Genomic DNA, 18,541 nt, shown 5'->3' with positions numbered 1-18,541 from the left:
GGTACAAGCTCCTTGTTATTCCTGAGGGACACCCTGGGAGATCAGGTGACAGGGGCCACCCCATACCAGACACTGGACATTGGATCAACATTCTGACTGGGAATCAGCTCAAACTTGGATTTAAATGACTATTTATTCTGATTCAGTCTCCATTGCTGACAACCTTGAATCTCTATAGTACAGTAAGAATGTGACCCATTCTTGTCACTGACTCTGTCCTTCTTTGCTGCGCAGGAGTCTTATCGCCAGATCATGAAGATGCGGCCGAAGGATCTGAAAAAGCGACTGATGGTCAAGTTCCGGGGAGAGGAAGGTTTGGATTATGGCGGAGTGGCCAGGTGAGGCGCTTGGTCAGCCCTGCTTTGTGCTGCTCAGGTCTCCGTGTGGGATTCAGTGCTTCTGGGGGTAAGGGTTTGTCAGGGCTCCATGAGCACGTCCCCAGAACCACTGGAACACACATCTCCTCCATTACTTCGTAGAAAGATAGGTTTAAACTTTTAATTCCCCCCACTGCTTCATCTGGCAGCTCTGAACCTGAGACATGAAAGACCTGCTCCTGAAATGAGTCTGGGAGGGAGGCAGCCTTATTTTTCTCAGTAGAGGACTTTCAGGGCGGGAGAAAGGCATGTACATTGCATTTGTGTCAAAGAAGTTTTGCAAAGTGAAATGCTGGTCAAGATCTTTCATGCCAATGACCTTAAAAGTAGAAGAATTAAAAGCTGCTATTTCCTGTCCTGCCTCTTTTCACCTTTGAGACAACTGCCTTATTGCTCTTTTAATGGTTTCTTCTGATGGGTGACTTTATGTCACTAAACTGATCAAGTTCAGACATAATTTGCTGACTTCAGGATTTATGGTCACAGACACAGATAGACTGGATCTAATTTAATACTCTCACTTCCTAGTCCAGCAACGTCATTGTTTTGGTAACTTGACATAATGTGTTTTCACCATTATTTTTTGGTTTGTCAACTGGAGACATTATCTCTTGACCTCTTTATTCATAAGCAAAAAGGGTATAAATACTCCTGACTTCCCCTTCAGGAGACCTTCTGCCTTTACCTCCTTTGTTCTATCATCCAGGGTTGGAGATTTATAGTCTGTTCTGTATCCAAAATTAAGTAGGTCCCCATGCTCACCTACCTAGTATTTTTGTGTTGAAAATCAGTACATTGTTGGGGTTCCTGGGTGGCTCAGTCAGTTAAGTGTCTGACTTTGGCTCAGGTCACGATTTCGTGGGTTTGAGCCCCTCGTTGGGCTCTGTGCTGACGGCTCAGCCTGGAGTCTGCTTCAGATTCTGTGTCTCCCTCTTTCTCTCTGGCTCTCCCCCGCTTGCATTCTGTTTCAAAAAGAATAAACATTACGAAAAATTTTTTTAATTTGAAAATCAGTATTGTGTAGGTTATTATGCCAGTGTAAATACTGTTTGCTTGAGGGGTTGAGTGGTATTCTAGAATTTTTGCCTTTAGAACAAATTTTAATTTTCCAAGAATTTCTTCATCCTTGTCTTCTTTTTTTCAAAACCAGACTTTGTCTTTACTTTGTCCCATTAAGCTTGATCTTTTGTCACCCCCCCACCCGCTTCCCCCTTGTGTCCCCATCTTGGAGACTGTCCAGTCTGACTGGCGGTTCCCTAGGTCTTCCGCACAGTGTGGTCACGGGCGTCACTGCTTTCCTGGGTCAGGGCATGGTTTTGTGGGTCCATAGCTCCCTCTTCCTTGGTTTACTCCCTCGTGTTACTGGACTATATCCTCAAGTAGCTTTCTTAGAAAGGACGCGTGGGAGGTGAATTTTCCAAGCTCTTACCAAAAATGTTCATTTGCAGTTTGCCCTTTTTTTTTTTATAGACTTCTAGGAAGGAATTTTCATTTAGGACTTTGAAGGCATTGCTGTCCTATCTCCTGGCACCCATTGTCACCGAGCAGTGGTCTGATGCCAATCTGATTTTAGTCCTAACTTCACCCAAAGTGGTTTGGCCCCATCCAGGACCACCCAATCACCCACAGAGTCTACCACCTGGTTTCTATTCTTCCTATGAGCACCTGCCATGCCAGCACACTTCCTTCCTGGATCCACCAGACGAGCAGCTGCTTCTTGCTCACAGTGTCCCCTCCTTGTTCCCCCACTTTGCTCTTTCGGAAATGCCAGTTACTCAGATGCTGGACTCCCTGGATTGAACCTCCAGGTCTCTCCTCTTTTTATTTCCCGTCTTTGCTCGTTTTCCCCCACCTTATAGGAGTATTCAGCTTCCTGTGTGTCAGGGTTTTTCTTTATGTGAACAAAAGTGGTGATTCTAGACAGTCTTATTTATTTGTTTTTACTGGCTCATCTAGGAGTTACTATGTTTCATGAGGCATAGTTGACACACAATGTTACATTAGTGTCAGGTTTGCAACATAGTGTTTTAAAAAGCTTAACGCTCTGCTCGCTGTAAGTGTAGCCATCATCTGGGGCGCCTGGGTGTCTTAGTCGGTTAAGCGTTCGACTTTCGCTTGGGTCATGATCTCGCGGTTCATGGGTTCGAGCCCCGCGTCGGGGTCTGTGCTGACTGCCAGCTCAGAGCCTGGAGCCTGTTTCAGTCTGTGACTCCCTCTCTCTCTGACCCTCCCCTGCTCACGCTGTCTCTCTCTCTCTCCTAGAAATAAATAAAACATTAAAAAAAAAAGTGTAGCCATCATCTGTCAACAACAGGGAGCACTATGGACCTCCCTCTTCCCTTCACCCATTTTGCCCAGCCCCCCTGCCCCCTCCCCTCGGGCAGCCATCAGTTCTCTGTATTTATGGGTCTGTTTCTGCTTTGTTTGCTTTGTTGTGTTTTTTAGATTCCCCATAAAAGTGACATCATATGGTATTTGTCTTTCTCTGACTCATTTTACTTAGCATTATACCTTCTAGATCTATTCACGTCGCCACCACACCTGGCAAGATTTTCTTTTTTTGTGATTAACGTTTCATCCATATATGTGAATATATACCATGTCCTCTTTATCCGTTCATAAAACTGACACTCGGGGTGCTTCCATAGCGTGGCTATTCTAAATAACGCTGCAGTACGCATACCTCTTGATTTAGTGGTTTCATTTTCTTTGGGTAAATACCCAGTAGTGGAGTTACTGGATTGCATGGTATCTCTATTCTTAATTTTTTGAGGAAGCTCCACACTGTTTTGCACAGTGGCCACACTGCTCCAACATTTTTTTTAACCTTTTTATGTTATCATAACATACTCATTTATTGACTCCATTGCAACAAAATATTTAAAAAATTAAAAACTTATCTATTATCTGGGGCGCCTGGGTGGCTTAGTCGGTTAAGCGTCCGACTTTCGCTTAGGTCCTGATCTCGCGGTTCATGGGTTCGAGCCCCGCGTCGGGCTCTGTGCTGACTGCCGGCTCAGAGCCTGGAGCCTGTTTCAGTCTGTGACTCCCTCTCTCTCTGACCCTCCCCTGCTCATGCTGTCTCTCTCTCTCTCTCTCCTAGAAATAAAACATTAAAAAAAAAAAATTAAAAAAAAACTTATCTATTATCTATGATTGAATCTTCACGATTGAATCTTTTTTTTTCTTTTCTTTTTAATGTTTATTTTTGAGAGAGAGAATGTGAGCAGGGGAGGAGCAGTGAGAGAGGAAGACACAGAATCCGAAGCAGGCCCCAGGCTCTGAGCTGTCAGCACAGAGCCTGATGCGGGGCCTGAACCCACAAACTGTGAGATCGTGACCTGAGCCGAAGTCAGAACCTCAACTGACTGAGCCACCCAGGTGCCCTACATGACTGAATGTTCTTAAAGGAGAACCCCCCTATAATTTGTATGTTCCTGTAAGAATTGTTTAACCATTAAATATTGAGGCTCTACCATGTACTAGGTACTAGGGATACAATAGTGAGCAAAGTAATATGTTCTCTGTCCCCTTCACCCCTCCTAAGTCCCCATCCAAAGGCATTCTAAGAGAATTACACAAATACATATAAAATGCTAACTCTGGTAGAGGCTACAAAGGAGGGCCCGTGCTCCTGTGAGAATGTGTCTTGGGAAGTCAGAGGACAGGACAGCCTCACATGCTCCCAATTTAGAAAACATAAGTAAATTCTCAGCCTTACAGCAGTTACCCCAAGAGAAATTATGTTCTGACAAGCTTTATAGTGGGTCTCATTCCGTTTCTGGGTAGAGCTGGATTTTTTTCAGCAGCTAGAAGAATTAAAAAGCAAGAGGTCACGATCTGCCCTTTGGCCCTGGTTGGAATCATTCCTCCACCTTCTTCCCATTTTTGTCTCTGCCCTTCTCTCACCCTCCAGCCCCTTGGCTCCTGAGTCCACGTGGGATGAAGGGTGCAGAAAGGCATGCATTTTCCCAACAGTGAGCTCAGATTGGCACCAGCTTTCCAGGGGAAATATTTTTCCATTCAAGGCTGTCCCAGGGGCGCCTGGGCGGCTCAGTCAGTTAAGCATCCGACTTCAGCTCATGTCATGATCTTGGGGTTTTTGAGTTTGAGCCCCTCGTCGGGTTCTGTGCAGACTGCTCAGAGCCTGGAGCCTGCTTCGGATTCTGGGTCCCCCTCTCTCTCTGCCCCTCCCCTGCTCACGCTTTGTCTTGCTCTCTCTCTCATAAATAAATAAATAAATAAATAAATAAATAAAGAAATAAAAACATTAAAACAAACAAACAAGACTGTCCCAGAGTTTTCCCTTGATCTTCTCTATCTTGATTCTAGCAACCATCTTTCTTTTGGCAAATGTAACTTCTGTTTGCCCTTGATAACATGGGTTCTGTTTCCTGGCAAGTGGATCAGGCTGTCTGTCCCCCTTTTCAGGTGAGAAGCTTCCTAGTTAGACATTCATATTTGTCCCAACAATTCAAATCAGACTACTTGCATTTTCTCTTCTCTGCTATTTTCTCAGGAATTCAGGACTCTAAACTGTTCCAACCTACCATCCTGCCCTTGCAGGGCTGGTATTATGTTTTCCCCGGCACGCAGGTGAATAGCTTGGTTTGGTTTGGTAGGAGTCCTGTTCCTTCTGCATGTCCCGTTTTTTTATCCAGTCTTCCACACTGAGAGGTCTTTTTTGGATGACATGGTGGTCTAGTGGAAAGAGCTGGGAGTTCTGGCTTTCCTACCACCAGGGTGATCTTGCGTTGTTCACCCTCGGATCCTTCCTCACGTCTACAGGGGATCAGACCTATCTCGGAGAGCTGTAGAGAGATTTAAATCTCGTGTGTGTGTGTGTGCGTGTTCATTATCTGGCCGATGAGAATTAGTCTACACTCACTTCCTGGTGTTTGATTCTGAACCATTTCCTTTATCGTTAAAAAACCCTTCTGCCTGTACAGTTGGCTCTCCCCTCACCACTTCCTTAATGTCCCTAGTATGCCTCCCTCCCTCGTGCATGACTCGGTCGGAATATTTGCTTGTGTTTTAATCACTTCCTGTCTAGACAGTTGCAAGTCCTCGGCTTTTGAAAATGATTCTTCTCAAACCCAAACTCTAAAACTTACGGATGAGCCCAGGTCTTACAGCTGGGAAATTCTGCCTTTCTAGTAAAGAACTGTATAACATTTGGAGTCTCCTGGCTTTTGCCAGTTCCTTCCTGTTGTCTGGAGTTCGGCACATAAGCTTGTTGAGGTCTGATCCTTTTCTGTGTAGTCTCACCATTGCCTTGCATTATTTGCATGTGTGCTCATCCTTTTTATGATTGCTCTCAGTTCCATGTCTTTTCTATTTGACAGAGTAAGAAATTCCAGAATAAGATCCAGGGCTGATGTCTTAACGAAATGTATCCATTTGAAAGGAGGTTTGAGTAGAAAAAATAAAAGGCTGGCTGTGGAAGTGCTACGGGTGTTTGCCTAAGGTTCTCCCTGGTCCTGGCCCCCCCCCCCCCCCCCCCCCCCCCCCCCCCCCCCCCCCCCCCCCCCCCCCCCCCCCCCCCCCCCCCCCCCCCCCCCCCCCCCCCCCCCCCCNCCCCCCCCCCCCCCCCCCCCCCCCCCCCCCCCCCCCCCCCCCCCCCCCCCCCCCCCCCCCCCCCCCCCCCCCCCCCCCCCCCCCCCCCGCCCCTGATCCTGGCGCTGAATCACAAAGATTCTGTTGAGAGTGCTTGTTTTGTTTGATTGTTTCTTTTCTTTTTTAAAAAATTTTTAATGTTTATTTATTTTTGAGAGAAAGAGAATGCGCGCAAGTGGGGCAGGGGCACCCAGAGGGGGACGGAGGATCCAAAGCGGGCTCCACGCTGACAGCAGAAAGCCCAACGTGGAGCTTGAACTTCTAGAACTACGAGATTTTGACCTGAGTTGAAGTCGGATACTTAACCGACTGAACCACTCAGGTGCCCTTGTTGGATTGTTTCTGATTTGGGGCTTTTTTTTTTTTTTTTTTAAATATATAATGAAATGATTGGAATATAAAGGAATTCCAAAAATAGTTTATTCTTATGTATCCCACTCAGATTTCAGAACTCATGGAATATATCTTGTTATGGATTCAGCTTGTTTTGTAAACTTCTAAAAATGATAAATGTTTCTGGCAAAAGGTAAGAATCAACATGATAGAAAGTCATGAAGGGCAAAAGTCGTTCTCAATCCCTGTCTCCCTAGTCTGCGAAATGTTTTCTCCTCACTTAAGTGTGAATAACGTGTTCCGATTGGAAATGTAAAAACTCTCTAGCAAGAGGCCAAAGAAAACTGAAGGTCTCCCAGAATGCTGATTTTCAGGCTTAACTGCTGTCAAAGTGTCAATGTAAATCCTCTTCCTCTTCCTCTCTGCTCTGCATACAGATCTTTCCTGTTTGGTGTACATACATGCATGCACGCACACACAGTCTTTGTAAGTAAAAGGATAGAACTGCTCTTCATTACTACTCTTGTCCACTATAACCACATCATCATCATCACCACCTGAGATCTGGATCTTTGCACAGTCCCAGAGAAAACCTTGGTTAAGGTGCAGGCAGGCTGATGAGTCAACTGCTGAGAACACTGCCCATAGCAGGTGGTCCGGGCTGTAGCCCACCGCATTTTCCTCCGCTTCAGAGCCGCCATGGGAGTTTGGCCCAGAAAAGGCATTTCTCAGACGACCGGACACAAGTTGTTACTTCCTTAGGCTACTTTGCCCAAACTACACCTTCTCTCAGAGCTGGGTATCCTGCCGTGTGGCCTTCTCGGACCCAGGGAATCAGTCCTTTTGGTAAGACCTAAACTGGACATTTTCGCACAATTAAAATGGTTGTCGTTGTTGTCCCTAGGGAGTGGCTCTATTTATTGTGCCACGAAATGTTGAATCCGTATTATGGACTCTTCCAGTATTCTACGGACAACATTTACATGTTGCAAATCAACCCGGATTCTTCTATCAACCCTGTAAGTATCCATAAATAAAGAGGGCAAACTACAATGTTTTTAAACTGGATTTCCATGTCCAGTGTCAGTACTTGGTTCACCCATTATGGGCTTATGCAGTCTCTGGTAAATAGACACCGAAAGGTAGAGCGGGAAATGGAAATGAGGTTTTGATTAATTCTGATTATAATGGAAAAGCAGAGATGGGAGGTTCCCCAGTTAAGAGCCAGAACACCTGTGGTTTTAGAATGATTCCCTTACTTGGGTTGTCCATTATTTTCCTCTATGTTCCTCTTTTTTTTAATTTCCTTCTTTGGATTTTCTTCTCTTCTGCTTTCTCCTGGGACTCAGGGAGAATTGCCCCCTACTCTGTAGTGCAGTGGGGGAGAAGGGGGGTCCGGGTTCCTGGGCGCCCTGCACTTAGAAGGGCCCATGTTGGTTTGATTCTCTGTGGCTGCTGTGTTGAAATTCTTAATAATTTTTGAGCAAGGGGTTCTGCATATTCCTTTTATGCTGAATGCCACAAATGACGTAGCAGTTCTGAGGATGTTTGAACGAAGGGCCTATAAAGTGTTCAGATGATCTATACAAAAGATGTGCTCTGAATTCTGACTACCTAACCAGCCTTCTTGCCTTTGATCATGAGCACAACCTGTGAGGAACTGAGTCTGTGGTTGCCCATAGGACAGGTCTCTCAAGAAGCTTGGAGAAGGCACACCGTATCAACCCCCCCCCCACCGCATCATTTTTCTAATAAATTCATGTTCTCTGGTGCCCCCTACAGGACCATCTGTCTTATTTCCATTTTGTGGGTCGGATCATGGGTCTCGCCGTGTTCCATGGACACTACATAAACGGGGGCTTCACGGTTCCCTTCTATAAGCAGCTACTGGGGAAACCCATCCAGCTCTCTGATTTGGAGTCGGTGGACCCAGAACTCCATAAGAGCTTAGTGTGGATTCTGTAAGTACCGGCTCACCATTCAGTATGGAAAATTCCTGCACAGCCACCTGTCTTACCGTCCGCCAAATACAATCGTTTTGTGTGTGCGTGTGCATGTATGAAAATTTTTGAGGGATGGGTGTGAAGTAAAAGTGGACTTAACAAAAAATCGTTGACTTCCTTCCCTCATGACGTTTGGCCCATTTCACTTCATAGACTAATTTCTTCTGTTGTTTCCTCAAACTATTAAGGTCTGATCACAAAATTAATCCCCAAGCCTGATAGGTGGATGGTAGGTTTTGTTTTGTACTCTCCAGGGTGTCTCCAGTTAATCTCTAGAGGGAAAGCACCCAAAACAAAATTAGTGTCAGAATATCTTGTATCAAAGTATTTGACAGTAAGAGAAAGTATCAAGAAAAATTATATTTAGTCAACTTTGTTTTAGAATTATCCTAGAACTCTCTTGGAAGCTGTCAGCAAGTCACGTGGTAACCGCAGGGTTGCAGGCCCGTGTGAAAGAGCCGATTTCACAGGAGGGAGAGATCCAGGCTCTGCAGGGGGAGAGCGAGCGGGGGAGCTGAACCCAGCTGCATGCCGCACACTGATCAGCCTCACTTCTGGCACTCCAGCTGGAAATGGGAGTTGGGGAGGGTTAGTGCCTCCATCCTGCACGAAATCGTTTATTCTGCTTGTGTCTCAGCAAATATGGCAGGCGGAGGAGTCCACTTGAACTTCTAAGTGCTACTTTGTTTGAATGGATGCATTTGGAATGGCTGCCTTAAAGGGGTGGGGTGGGGAGTATTTTCTATGTGTGGGGGGGGTTCTTTCCGCAAGTTGCTTTTCCTTTGACTCCATTTCCTCTTTGTGAATCCTTCTGTCCAGAGAGTCAGTTTACAAAGCAGTCACCATATCTCATAAAATCCCAGAATGACAGAGTGAATGAGGAAGCCCAGAGTCTGGCACATGTGGGTCTCCCAGCCCCTCCGGTACCTGTGTCCCTGCCCTCACACAGGCTCTGGGCCTGAGGCTTTCCTCTTTTCCCTCCTGCAGCTCTGGGGTGACAGACAGGAAATGCTGTCTTTCTCCTGGAATGTTCCGTCTAAGGTTCTGTTCACTGCTGTGTGCTGGCAGAGGTCTGACATCCATCTTGTGTCTTAACTTCAACAGAGAGAATGATATCACCCCTGTGTTGGACCATACTTTCTGTGTGGAACACAATGCTTTCGGGAGGATTCTTCAGCATGAACTGAAACCCAATGGCCGCAATGTTCCTGTCACAGAGGACAACAAGAAAGAATATGTCCGGTAATGTTCCGGGGAACCTTGGTGGTCGCTAGTGAGGACATGTAGGTGCCTGGGACCATCCCGGGCGAGGCTGGGTTCACATTTAGGTTGTCAAGGCTCCTTGGCTGTTTGCGGCTTATCTTCCCTGCCGACACGGGGGGCCAGAATCCCAAGAACAAAACAGACTTTCAGCAATGGTCAGGTTCACCGGTGGGGGCTATGCATGGTGGAGCCCCCAGTGCCACCACAGCCGGCCTGCTGAAGGGAGAATAATGACCCCGGACCCCAAGCTAGGGAAGGGGTTGCAAGTGACCTCCCGATTCTCAGTGTGAAGGTGGTGAGCACAGGAGAGAATAGGAGTCTAGAAGTGTCCTTGAGATCAGTCTCAAGGAAGTCTACAACATAGTAGTCTGTTTTCTCACCTCCTTTCTTTTTTTCCTTTAATGTTTGAGAGAGAGAGAGAGAGAACAGGGGTGGGGCAGAGGGAGAATCCCAAGCAGTCTCTGTGCTGTGAGCACAGAGTCTGATGTGGGCCTCCATTCCTACAAACTGTGAGATCATGACCTGAGCCCACATCGCGAGTCAGATGCTTAACCAACCGAGCCACTCAGGGGCTTACCTCTTAAGGCAGATCAATGACCAGACGCTCGCCCTAGAGAACTGGAAGTGTGTCATGTGTTTACACTGCCAGATGGGTCGTGGTTCTCACGGTGTCCTCTGTGTTATTTTCAAATCTACTTTTAAATTATGGCACTTGCTCTAACAGGTCAGGTTAATTCCTACCGCTATTTTTAGCAAAGCATTAGAATGTGTAAGGGCCTGTGCTGACTTATTTTTAACCTGATACTGAGGCTAGGCACTGCCAGCTGGTGGCGGTTTCCTCCTGTCTGGGCCCCCCCCACCCCTGCCCCAGGGCGTCAGGTTCAGCAGATGTAGAGAAAACATTGTTTTGTGTGTGAAACACTTGGTATTGCCTCCAACTTGTGAATTTGTTTTTTAGGTTGTATGTAAATTGGAGGTTCATGAGGGGGATTGAAGCCCAGTTCTTAGCTCTTCAGAAAGGGTTTAATGAACTCATTCCCCAACACTTACTGAAACCGTTTGACCAGAAGGAACTAGAGGTATGTGCTCACCGGGCCAAGCTAAGTTGGCATTAAAGGGTACAAATGAGGCCGATGTTCTCCTGAGTGACAGCCTGGCTGCAGAATGAGGCTTGCCTATCCCCAGCAAGGCCGGGGGCTTGTCAGGGCTCCAGACTAGGCCTAGCACGAGTGGGGAGTCGAGGGCGTCTCAGCCTGTTTATGACAAGGCCAGATGTCTGCTTGGTGGCAACAAGTCCAGATCATTCTCTGGCCATTGTTCAGGGTCTCCTGTGGCTTATCCTCATTTTCAGGAGCTCCAGCTGTAGAGGTTTCCAAAGCCTTCCCGTGTATTCACCTTGGACTGAGGGAATTCTCTTGTGTATAAGCAGATTCCCACCACGTCAGCCTGTGTCTCTGTTCTGGCTATTATTAGACTCAGAACAAAGAGTGATTGTCTTCTCTCCTCACACTTCGTGCGCGTGAACAGAGAGACCCATTCATCTCTTACCCACCCCGGTGCCCAACGGCTCAGGGCTTTGAAATCCTTGTCTCAGGGCTTTGAAATCCTTGTCGTTTTGCCTCAGCGAGGCGCCTCCCGGGGAGGGTGGGTGGGGAGCAGCTCGGAGCGGGCCTCCCACCCTGTACAGACACTTGCACACCACTCCGCGTCCAGCTCTGCTGTGACAGGCAGCCCGTTCAGCCTCGCTGGTTGGGCCTTTCGTGCTGCCTCCTCGCCAATGAGGCGCAAAACCACGAAACGCAGACCTGGTTGTAAGAAAACGCACTGTTGGGAGCGTGGGCCTGTTTCCCTCTCCGCGCATCTAAGTCTGTGGCTGGTTTCTTGGGACGCCACGAATTCCCTCCTTGCGTAGACCGGGAACCTGGGAGGCCGGTGTGTGCATTTGAGAAATAACTTGCCTCCAAATGCCTTCGCAGCTGATCATAGGCGGTCTGGATAAGATAGACGTGAGCGACTGGAAGTCCAACACTCGGCTGAAGCACTGTGTGGCCGACAGCAACGTTGTCAGGTGGTTCTGGCAGGCCGTGGAGACCTTCGATGAGGAGAGGAGGGCCAGGCTGCTGCAGTTCGTGACCGGCTCCACTCGGGTCCCTCTCCAAGGCTTCAAGGCTTTGCAAGGTGACTGATGTGGAGGCGGGGCTCCTGGCCCCACACGTCTCCGCCAGGCACGTCCCCCGCCAGGCATGTCCCCCACCGGGCCACTGCAGGAAGAGCTGGACCGCAGTGGTGGTGTTTTCCTGAAACATCTACTAGGAAGTGGGGCGGCCTGTGTTTTTTATAATGAACACTCGGCACCGTGGAGGCGCTCGCCTGGCAGAGGTGGCCGCACTCGCTCCCGGAGGGCCTCTTGTTGCTGTTCTCTCTGCTGCCCCCCCCCCCCCCCCGCCGTGCTCCAGGCCCCCAGTGCCCCAGGGGTGCTAGCCTCTGCCCAAGCTGAAAGAACATATCTGTAAACACAAAGGGAGAGAATCTCAGCAAAACAAAGGCTAGCTTCCTGTCAAACCCACCTTTCCCAGTGTCCCTGTAGGGACATGCCCAGCAGGCGGAATGTCACCTGGGAGGCACGTGCTGGCCAGCCTGGGGCCTGCTTGGGGCTGGGTTGGGAAAGACCTTGGCGAGGAAGGACCCCGTGGACCTGGTGCCTCCCCTGCCCCTATGGAATTGGTGGGCAGAGGGAGGGTACAAATAGCAACAAGGCTTTGGGGAAAGAAATGAGAAGTTTTAAAGTGCACCATACGTTCATTCCGTGTCTTCGGGTAGTAGCCGGCTCACTGCAGCCCTGAGGTGCAGGAGAGAGCGGCTTGGCCTGAGCACCAGGCAATGGAGTCTCCTGCTGCCGTATCGGTCATTAGCTCCAGGGGTCCTCCCTGGGCCTCGGTTTCCTCCTCTAAGCAAATGCACTGCCCGAGAGGCTCCACTGTCTACTGTAGGTACCCATCCCCTCTCTCGTCCTTTCTGACACTGATAGAAAATCTGATATCCAGATATTTGATAATCCTGAGAGTCGGAAGGAAAAAGGTGAAGAATGTTAGTATATTAAAATGCAGTAGATGGAGCTTTGCATATTACTAGTGATCACAGGTATATTTCACGTAGAGAACATTCTGTGTAGACTTTTCCAGATTTTAAGGACCTCTCTGAGAGAGGGAAGCTACTTCCATCCCCTGGGCTGTTGTCCTAGGTGTTTGTTTCTTTTTCTTTTCCCACCTCACCTGCACCTGGGGGATTCATGACTCTGTATCTTGCTTTTGTTATAACCCTGCTGTCCTCTGCCAGTGGTGAGCCCGCTGCCTGAAAATTCTGTTAAAAAAAAAAAGAAAAACCATCACTGGTGGTTTAAGGATTTTGCCCTTCAAATACCCCCACTTGAGTGGGCTCTTGGCTGGGGTCCAGGAGGAGAGCTCTCACGGTTCTCTGCCCCTGCTGTTTTCTAGAATAGCTGGGATAGGTCGCTGGATGGTCAGTGTGTCCTAACCCAGGTAGAGGCTATGCCGCTGTGTGAAGCCCATGACCATACGGCAGGACGACCGACCAGGCATTGGGCTGAGGGCGTGGTTGGCAGTGGGGCCCGGGCCCCGCCTCTGAAGTGCATTAACTAGAATGTTGTCTCGTAAGGTTCTACAGGCGCGGCAGGGCCCCGGCTCTTCACCATCCACCTGATCGACGCCAACACGGACAACCTGCCGAAGGCCCATACCTGGTAAGGACCATGCTGTGGCATCACCGGGAGCCTGTCTCTGGGGCCTGCCATCCCTCGCATGACTCCCTGTGCTTCCTTTTCCCTGTGCCCCAGGACAACTGGCCATGACACCAGTCAGATGGGACGAGCACTTGGCAGTGTGTCACATGAGGGTTATCAGAAGTCTCTTTCGTGAAACCAGTTTTGTCATGAGATGTGACTAACGGCGCTGGCAGCTCCAGCCTTGCCTTCGCGAGGCCGTGCCAGTGCACACATGTGCGTGTGCACACACGTGCCTCGCCATGGGGAGAGTTGTCATTTTCAATCCGGAGTTCCCGGTCTTCGCTTCCTCATTTTCCTTCTTGGAACTTTGTGATGGATGAATTTTGAAAAATTTTTAACCTTCCTAAATTTTAACTTCAATAATATCTATAGCAGATTATTTTTCCTTGTTTAAAAGTCAAGTCACTTAAATATGCTTTGTCTCAGAAACCACGTATTGAACTATGTGTAGTTCACAAAAACCAGTTCCTTGCCATTGAGATGCGTCACCCTGCAACAGAAGCTTCCTGATTAGGAACCCAGGGGTGTGGGTTCAAGTGCTTACACAGCCCGAGGCCCTAGTGAGGCCGTGGCGCCAGGCTCAGAGTGGCTGTTATAGACACAGCGCCGCGTCGACCCACAGCAGCCACTTTCCTTCCCTGACTCTGCCCTTTCAGAGTTGGATGCTTTGAGTAAAACGGATGTGAGAACTGTCCTCGGATGCTAAAGATCCTCCCCAAAACTATCACACCATTTAGCCCAATTCTTTCTTGACAAAACCCATCCTTAACTGCTTCACAGCTAGTAATTCAGTAGGTCACTTTATCGGTCAGAATTTTGTATTTTTTTGACTTCTTAGAAGAGAATACCCTTCTTCCAGGGTGTCTTTTTTTTTTTTTTAAATACAACACTAGAAATGAATTTCCCCAGGGAAATGTTGATTCATCTCCTCCTATCAGGGATTTGACATCTTAATGGTTTTGAGCTATAGTTTGTTTCTATAGGAAATATCCCATTTCTGCAGACTGTCCTATATGGTCTCAGGTCAAGTCACGAAGGATTAGATGGATGTGCAGTGGATTGTTAGGGGTGATCTGACAGTCGGCCGGTCTGGATTACTGTGGTCCATGTGCAAAGGTGGTATTTGTGGTAGTGAGAAATAATTTCTTCTAAAGACAGCCACCACAACGAATGGAGAGCTTTGTCCTGATATAACCAGGAAATAGTCATTGGTTTAATTTTGGTTTTCAAGATCTTAGGATTTATTTTGCTCTGCGTTCTATGAAAAAAACTTTGCTTTAGAAGCAGAAAAGCACCAGAGGGGAGTGGAAAACTGCCTCTACCCCTCACCCCAACGAGGCGATGAGATGCTTTCCTCTCCTCTCGGCCCCATCCGCCTATATATGCACGAGCTGCCAACTCTTGGCCGCGAATTCCTCTGTTCCTGCCTGCCCTTGTCCTTGACACAGGGCCTAGGTCCAGACCCCACCCCCGCCCCCCAGCAGTGACTGTCACTCTTGTCCTCTCTTCCAGCTTTAATCGGATTGACATCCCACCTTATGAGTCTTACGAGAAGCTCTATGAGAAGCTGCTGACAGCCGTGGAGGAGACCTGTGGCTTTGCCGTGGAGTGAAGAGGGCAACCAAAGGCAACAGATTCTAGCTCATGACCGCCAGACCCAAAGCAAGCTTTCCGTGCGCCTCCTGCGAAGCTGGCTGAGGCCCGGGAAGCCTAGATGACCCGAGGGAAAAGGTTTTCGCCCCTCCTTTTCATTGGGGGAGCAAGGGGGCTGGGGGGACTTTGGCTGGCGGCTCCCACCCATATTTTCCTCCTTTCTGACAGTGACCCCACCCCCTTCCATCGCCCATCCAATAAAATGCGGCCAGGTTTAGCATTTGGCTTCGGTCACACGGGATACCCTGCAGCAACTATAACCCCCGTGGTCGGTGATAGGCTCACTGCCCTGTGGCCTTTATAGGAGGATCAACTCACAAGTTCTGGAACTGAGCTTCGCTTACTGAGGGTTTGTAACTGGTAGCTCTTCTGTCTCCAAACAGTCCTGAGGCCCCTTTTCAAGTTCAGCAGCTCAAATTCCAGTCACATCCTTGCAGCCTGCTCTGGGAAGCAGATGAATCTCTAACTGAAAAATAACCGTATTGTCCGTTGGAATTCTACCCCAGCTGAAAGCCTGCATCCAAAGTATGCTTCCCTTTTGGAAAAGTAAAGGAACTGGGGCAGCTTTTGCTGGAGGCCTGGGGTATTTTTCAGGGGATCCTGGCTGAAAAAATTTTTTTGCATAGAGAAAAATGATCTTTCCTTTTAAAAGTCCCTTTTGCCACATTATCTATCTAGTTTGAGATATTTTTCCAGTGAAAAACCACATAACAGCTTATAAAAGAACACACCAAACCAGCCTCAGATCCATGTCGCCAGTCCTGGGCTGCAGCCCCCCCCCCCCCCCCAACCTGGATGTAGAAAAGGGTCTGCTGGGTCCCTTGAATACTAACCAAGTGTTGTGCGGAAAGTTGCTAAGAGCTAACAGAATTCTGTTGTTGTAGCTGCTGGCTTGATGCAAAGTAGCCTCAAAGGGAGAGGGGGAACGGGCAACCTCACTGACTTAGATCCACCCTGAGGGACTGTTTTAAGAAAAGTAGGGCGTGAATGCAAACCTGACGGTGGAGGGGGCCCTTCCCCCCTGGCTCATTCTGCTCACTCCCCGGGTGCTGGGTGGGGGCGCTAACAATCACTGCCCCGTTGCCTTGCCCAGACGTGCTCACGTGAGGAGCAAGGCCAAAGACTGGACCCTGAGTTTCTAACACCATTTTCCAATTTGCACAAAAGTTCAAGCAGTATTTGAACAAGGTGGTTTGGTTTGCGATAAACTTCCATGAAGGGCGGCAGCAGCAGCAGCAGCAAATCATCTGGTTTGGTTTTTTGTTGTTTTTGGGGGGTGGTAAGTGCGGGGTGATTCATCAGGAAGACATTTCACTGTTGAACGTCTGCCGTTGGTTTTGGAGTTCAGCGTTGGGATCCAGCCGTGTGTCTGAGATGGGTTTGGAAGGAGCTTTCGGATGACTTATCCCTTTTGTTACTGATCCCTTTGGAGCGAGGTGGGTTTGGAGGCGAGCTCGCCCCTGTGCGTCTTGCCGTGGTTCTTGGGCTTGCCCCGAAGCGTTCTGTGGCTGCTGCGGGGGAGCTCGGGGACCCTTGGGAGATAGACACTCCCTCGGAACAAGAAGTCTGACTGGTCCGGTGGGCCGTGGGCTGCCAGCTGTGGGTTCCAGGAGCTACGAGAGTGAGCGCACGTCTGGGCCACCCCTGGAGGTACCAGGGTAGAGAGGGTGTCAAGTGGGCCTGGCTGCAGAGGGGAAATGAAATCCGTTCAGGAAGTCTGGGCCATATCATGGGCTTGGACTGTCAGAAGTTCTGCCTTGCCCAAGTCAGGCTCACCCTGTGTCTCGTTTACCATGATCCTTCTGCGGGCATTTCTAGAAGCTGGCTCTCCGTGATTCTGGTCCTCCCTCGTAACCTTCCTCTGGAAGAGTGAGGAAATGTCAGCTAGGGCCCTACCCCCACACAGGCCTCCGCTCGAAGGTGTACCTCAACCCTCTGGTGTGAGGAGGAGACCTTCACAGAAGAGCCAAGGCACATCCAGGCTGAGGGGGGAGCAGCACGGATTGTTCCCGTGGTTTGGCCCAGACCTGCAGGAATGAGCAAGGAGACGAGGGTCTAGCAGGACTGTGGCCTTTGGCTCTTGTAAGATGATGCTCCTGCTGTTGGGAGGAACGAGAACAGTCCTTAGAACCCACGCTGCCCACGTGGCAGGTGCTGGCCCAGTACGCGTTCCCCGCCTGGAAGGCGTGGCTCTCTGCTTTTCTCCCTCACCAGCCACCCTCATCAGCTGTGTGTTACAGTGGAGCCCAAAAGAGCAGAACTTTCCAGAGCCCTGGTCACTCTTGCCAGACGGGCCCATCAGTGGCACTGCACTTCTAGAACCTTAACTACCAACCATGGATTGGGCCTTTTGAACCACATGAAGAGTAGTGTGGCAGACAGTGGGCAAAATCTCTGGATCACTCCACTCTGGGTCCGTGTGGACCCTGTTCCCACGAGCTCTCGTTTGTGGCACTCGGTAGTTCCCCACGCCTTCCACCGCCCCCTCTCACCTGTTGGCCCAGATGCTTCAGGGGCCCATCTTGCAGGCTTGCCCTCACCAGTGGTCATCAGCCGATGCTCAGGGATGTAGCAAACCGCCGCTCTGCCCTTGCTGTAGGAAGGAAAAACAAATGGGCTGCTTGGCGGGGGCGCGGGGGGCGGGGTGTGCAGTCAGGTTAGCTCTCTCCCCAGGGGAGAGTCTGCCTGCCGGGAGGCCTGTGCTCCCCGAGCTTGCTTGGCCACGTGGTCCCAATCCAGGTGAGGGGGGGTCCTCCAACCCGAGCTGTCGGAATGGCCTTCCGCAGAGAAAATGCCCCGTCCCCCCAGCCCCGTCCACAGCCAGGCACGTGCCACATGGCAGCCTTCCCGAAAGATAGTATGAATTTTTAAAATTGGTTTATTTTTGTTTCTCAACCACTTTATAATGTATTTTTTAATTTATTTTGTAATGTCTTGTTTTTAAGTATTGCTGCTATCCTTGTTATTCTTCCCACTGTTTTTATTGCTGATTTATTTTGTGAAAATTGTACACTAATGTTCTGTTTTATGTCAAAATCAGAAGTATTTAAAGAAATACTAGTTCTATTTAATGTGGTTATGGAACCAGCTGGAAACACAAAATAAACAGCGATTGTACCGCAGGCTGGACCCAGGAGGTCAGGTTCATTTTGTTACATATGCAATAAACTCACAACTTTACATTTTTTGGCGTCTGATACTTTGGTGTGGGGATGAGATCCTTTTTTTTTCCTCTCCAATCCCACAAAAAAAGTCAATGGTTTGAAATACAAGGAAGGACCTTCTAGGGAAAAAGGACAAACTTTAGAATCATAGAAGGAACTGAAAAAACACGGCAGGCAGTTGAAAGTGCTGTATCAAGCAAAAACTTGTGGGATCGAGAAATTTTTGAATCTGCTGACCGGTTCCTCACACGCTGGTTGGGTTTGTTGGTTTGCTGTGTTTTTTTCTTTTTTAGATATTTTTATTGTGGTGAGATATGTGTGATATCTGTC

The 18,541-nt window shown here is 48.8% G+C and overlaps 1 protein-coding gene across 2 annotated transcripts in view; it reads left to right on the top strand.

The window, feature by feature from the left end:
• Window positions 1-18,232, top strand: part of SMURF1 (SMAD specific E3 ubiquitin protein ligase 1) — a 114,956-nt gene extending 96,724 nt beyond the window's left edge. Inside the window, exons 11-18 of one of the 2 annotated variants that reach the window (XM_039226064.1) lie at window positions 235-338; window positions 7,231-7,345; window positions 8,109-8,287; window positions 9,434-9,571; window positions 10,551-10,671; window positions 11,569-11,770; window positions 13,277-13,352; window positions 14,907-18,232. In XM_039226064.1, coding sequence (XP_039081995.1) covers window positions 235-338; window positions 7,231-7,345; window positions 8,109-8,287; window positions 9,434-9,571; window positions 10,551-10,671; window positions 11,569-11,770; window positions 13,277-13,352; window positions 14,907-15,006 — 1,035 coding nt within the window. In that variant the 3' untranslated portion in view covers window positions 15,007-18,232. Of the gene's footprint in view, window positions 1-234; window positions 339-7,230; window positions 7,346-8,108; window positions 8,288-9,433; window positions 9,572-10,550; window positions 10,672-11,568; window positions 11,771-13,267; window positions 13,353-14,906 lie in introns of both variants that reach the window. The other variant, XM_039226063.1, reaches the window with a different exon arrangement.
• Window positions 18,233-18,541: the final 309 nt, after the last annotated feature.

The sequence above is a fragment of the Hyaena hyaena genome, unplaced genomic scaffold (genome assembly GCF_003009895.1).
Source record: "Hyaena hyaena isolate Hyena2069 unplaced genomic scaffold, ASM300989v1 scaffold_20, whole genome shotgun sequence".
Classification (NCBI taxonomy): domain Eukaryota; kingdom Metazoa; phylum Chordata; class Mammalia; order Carnivora; family Hyaenidae; genus Hyaena; species Hyaena hyaena.
The sequence above is the reverse complement of the archived record's forward strand: the minus strand, read 5'-3'. Positions and strand labels throughout refer to the sequence as shown.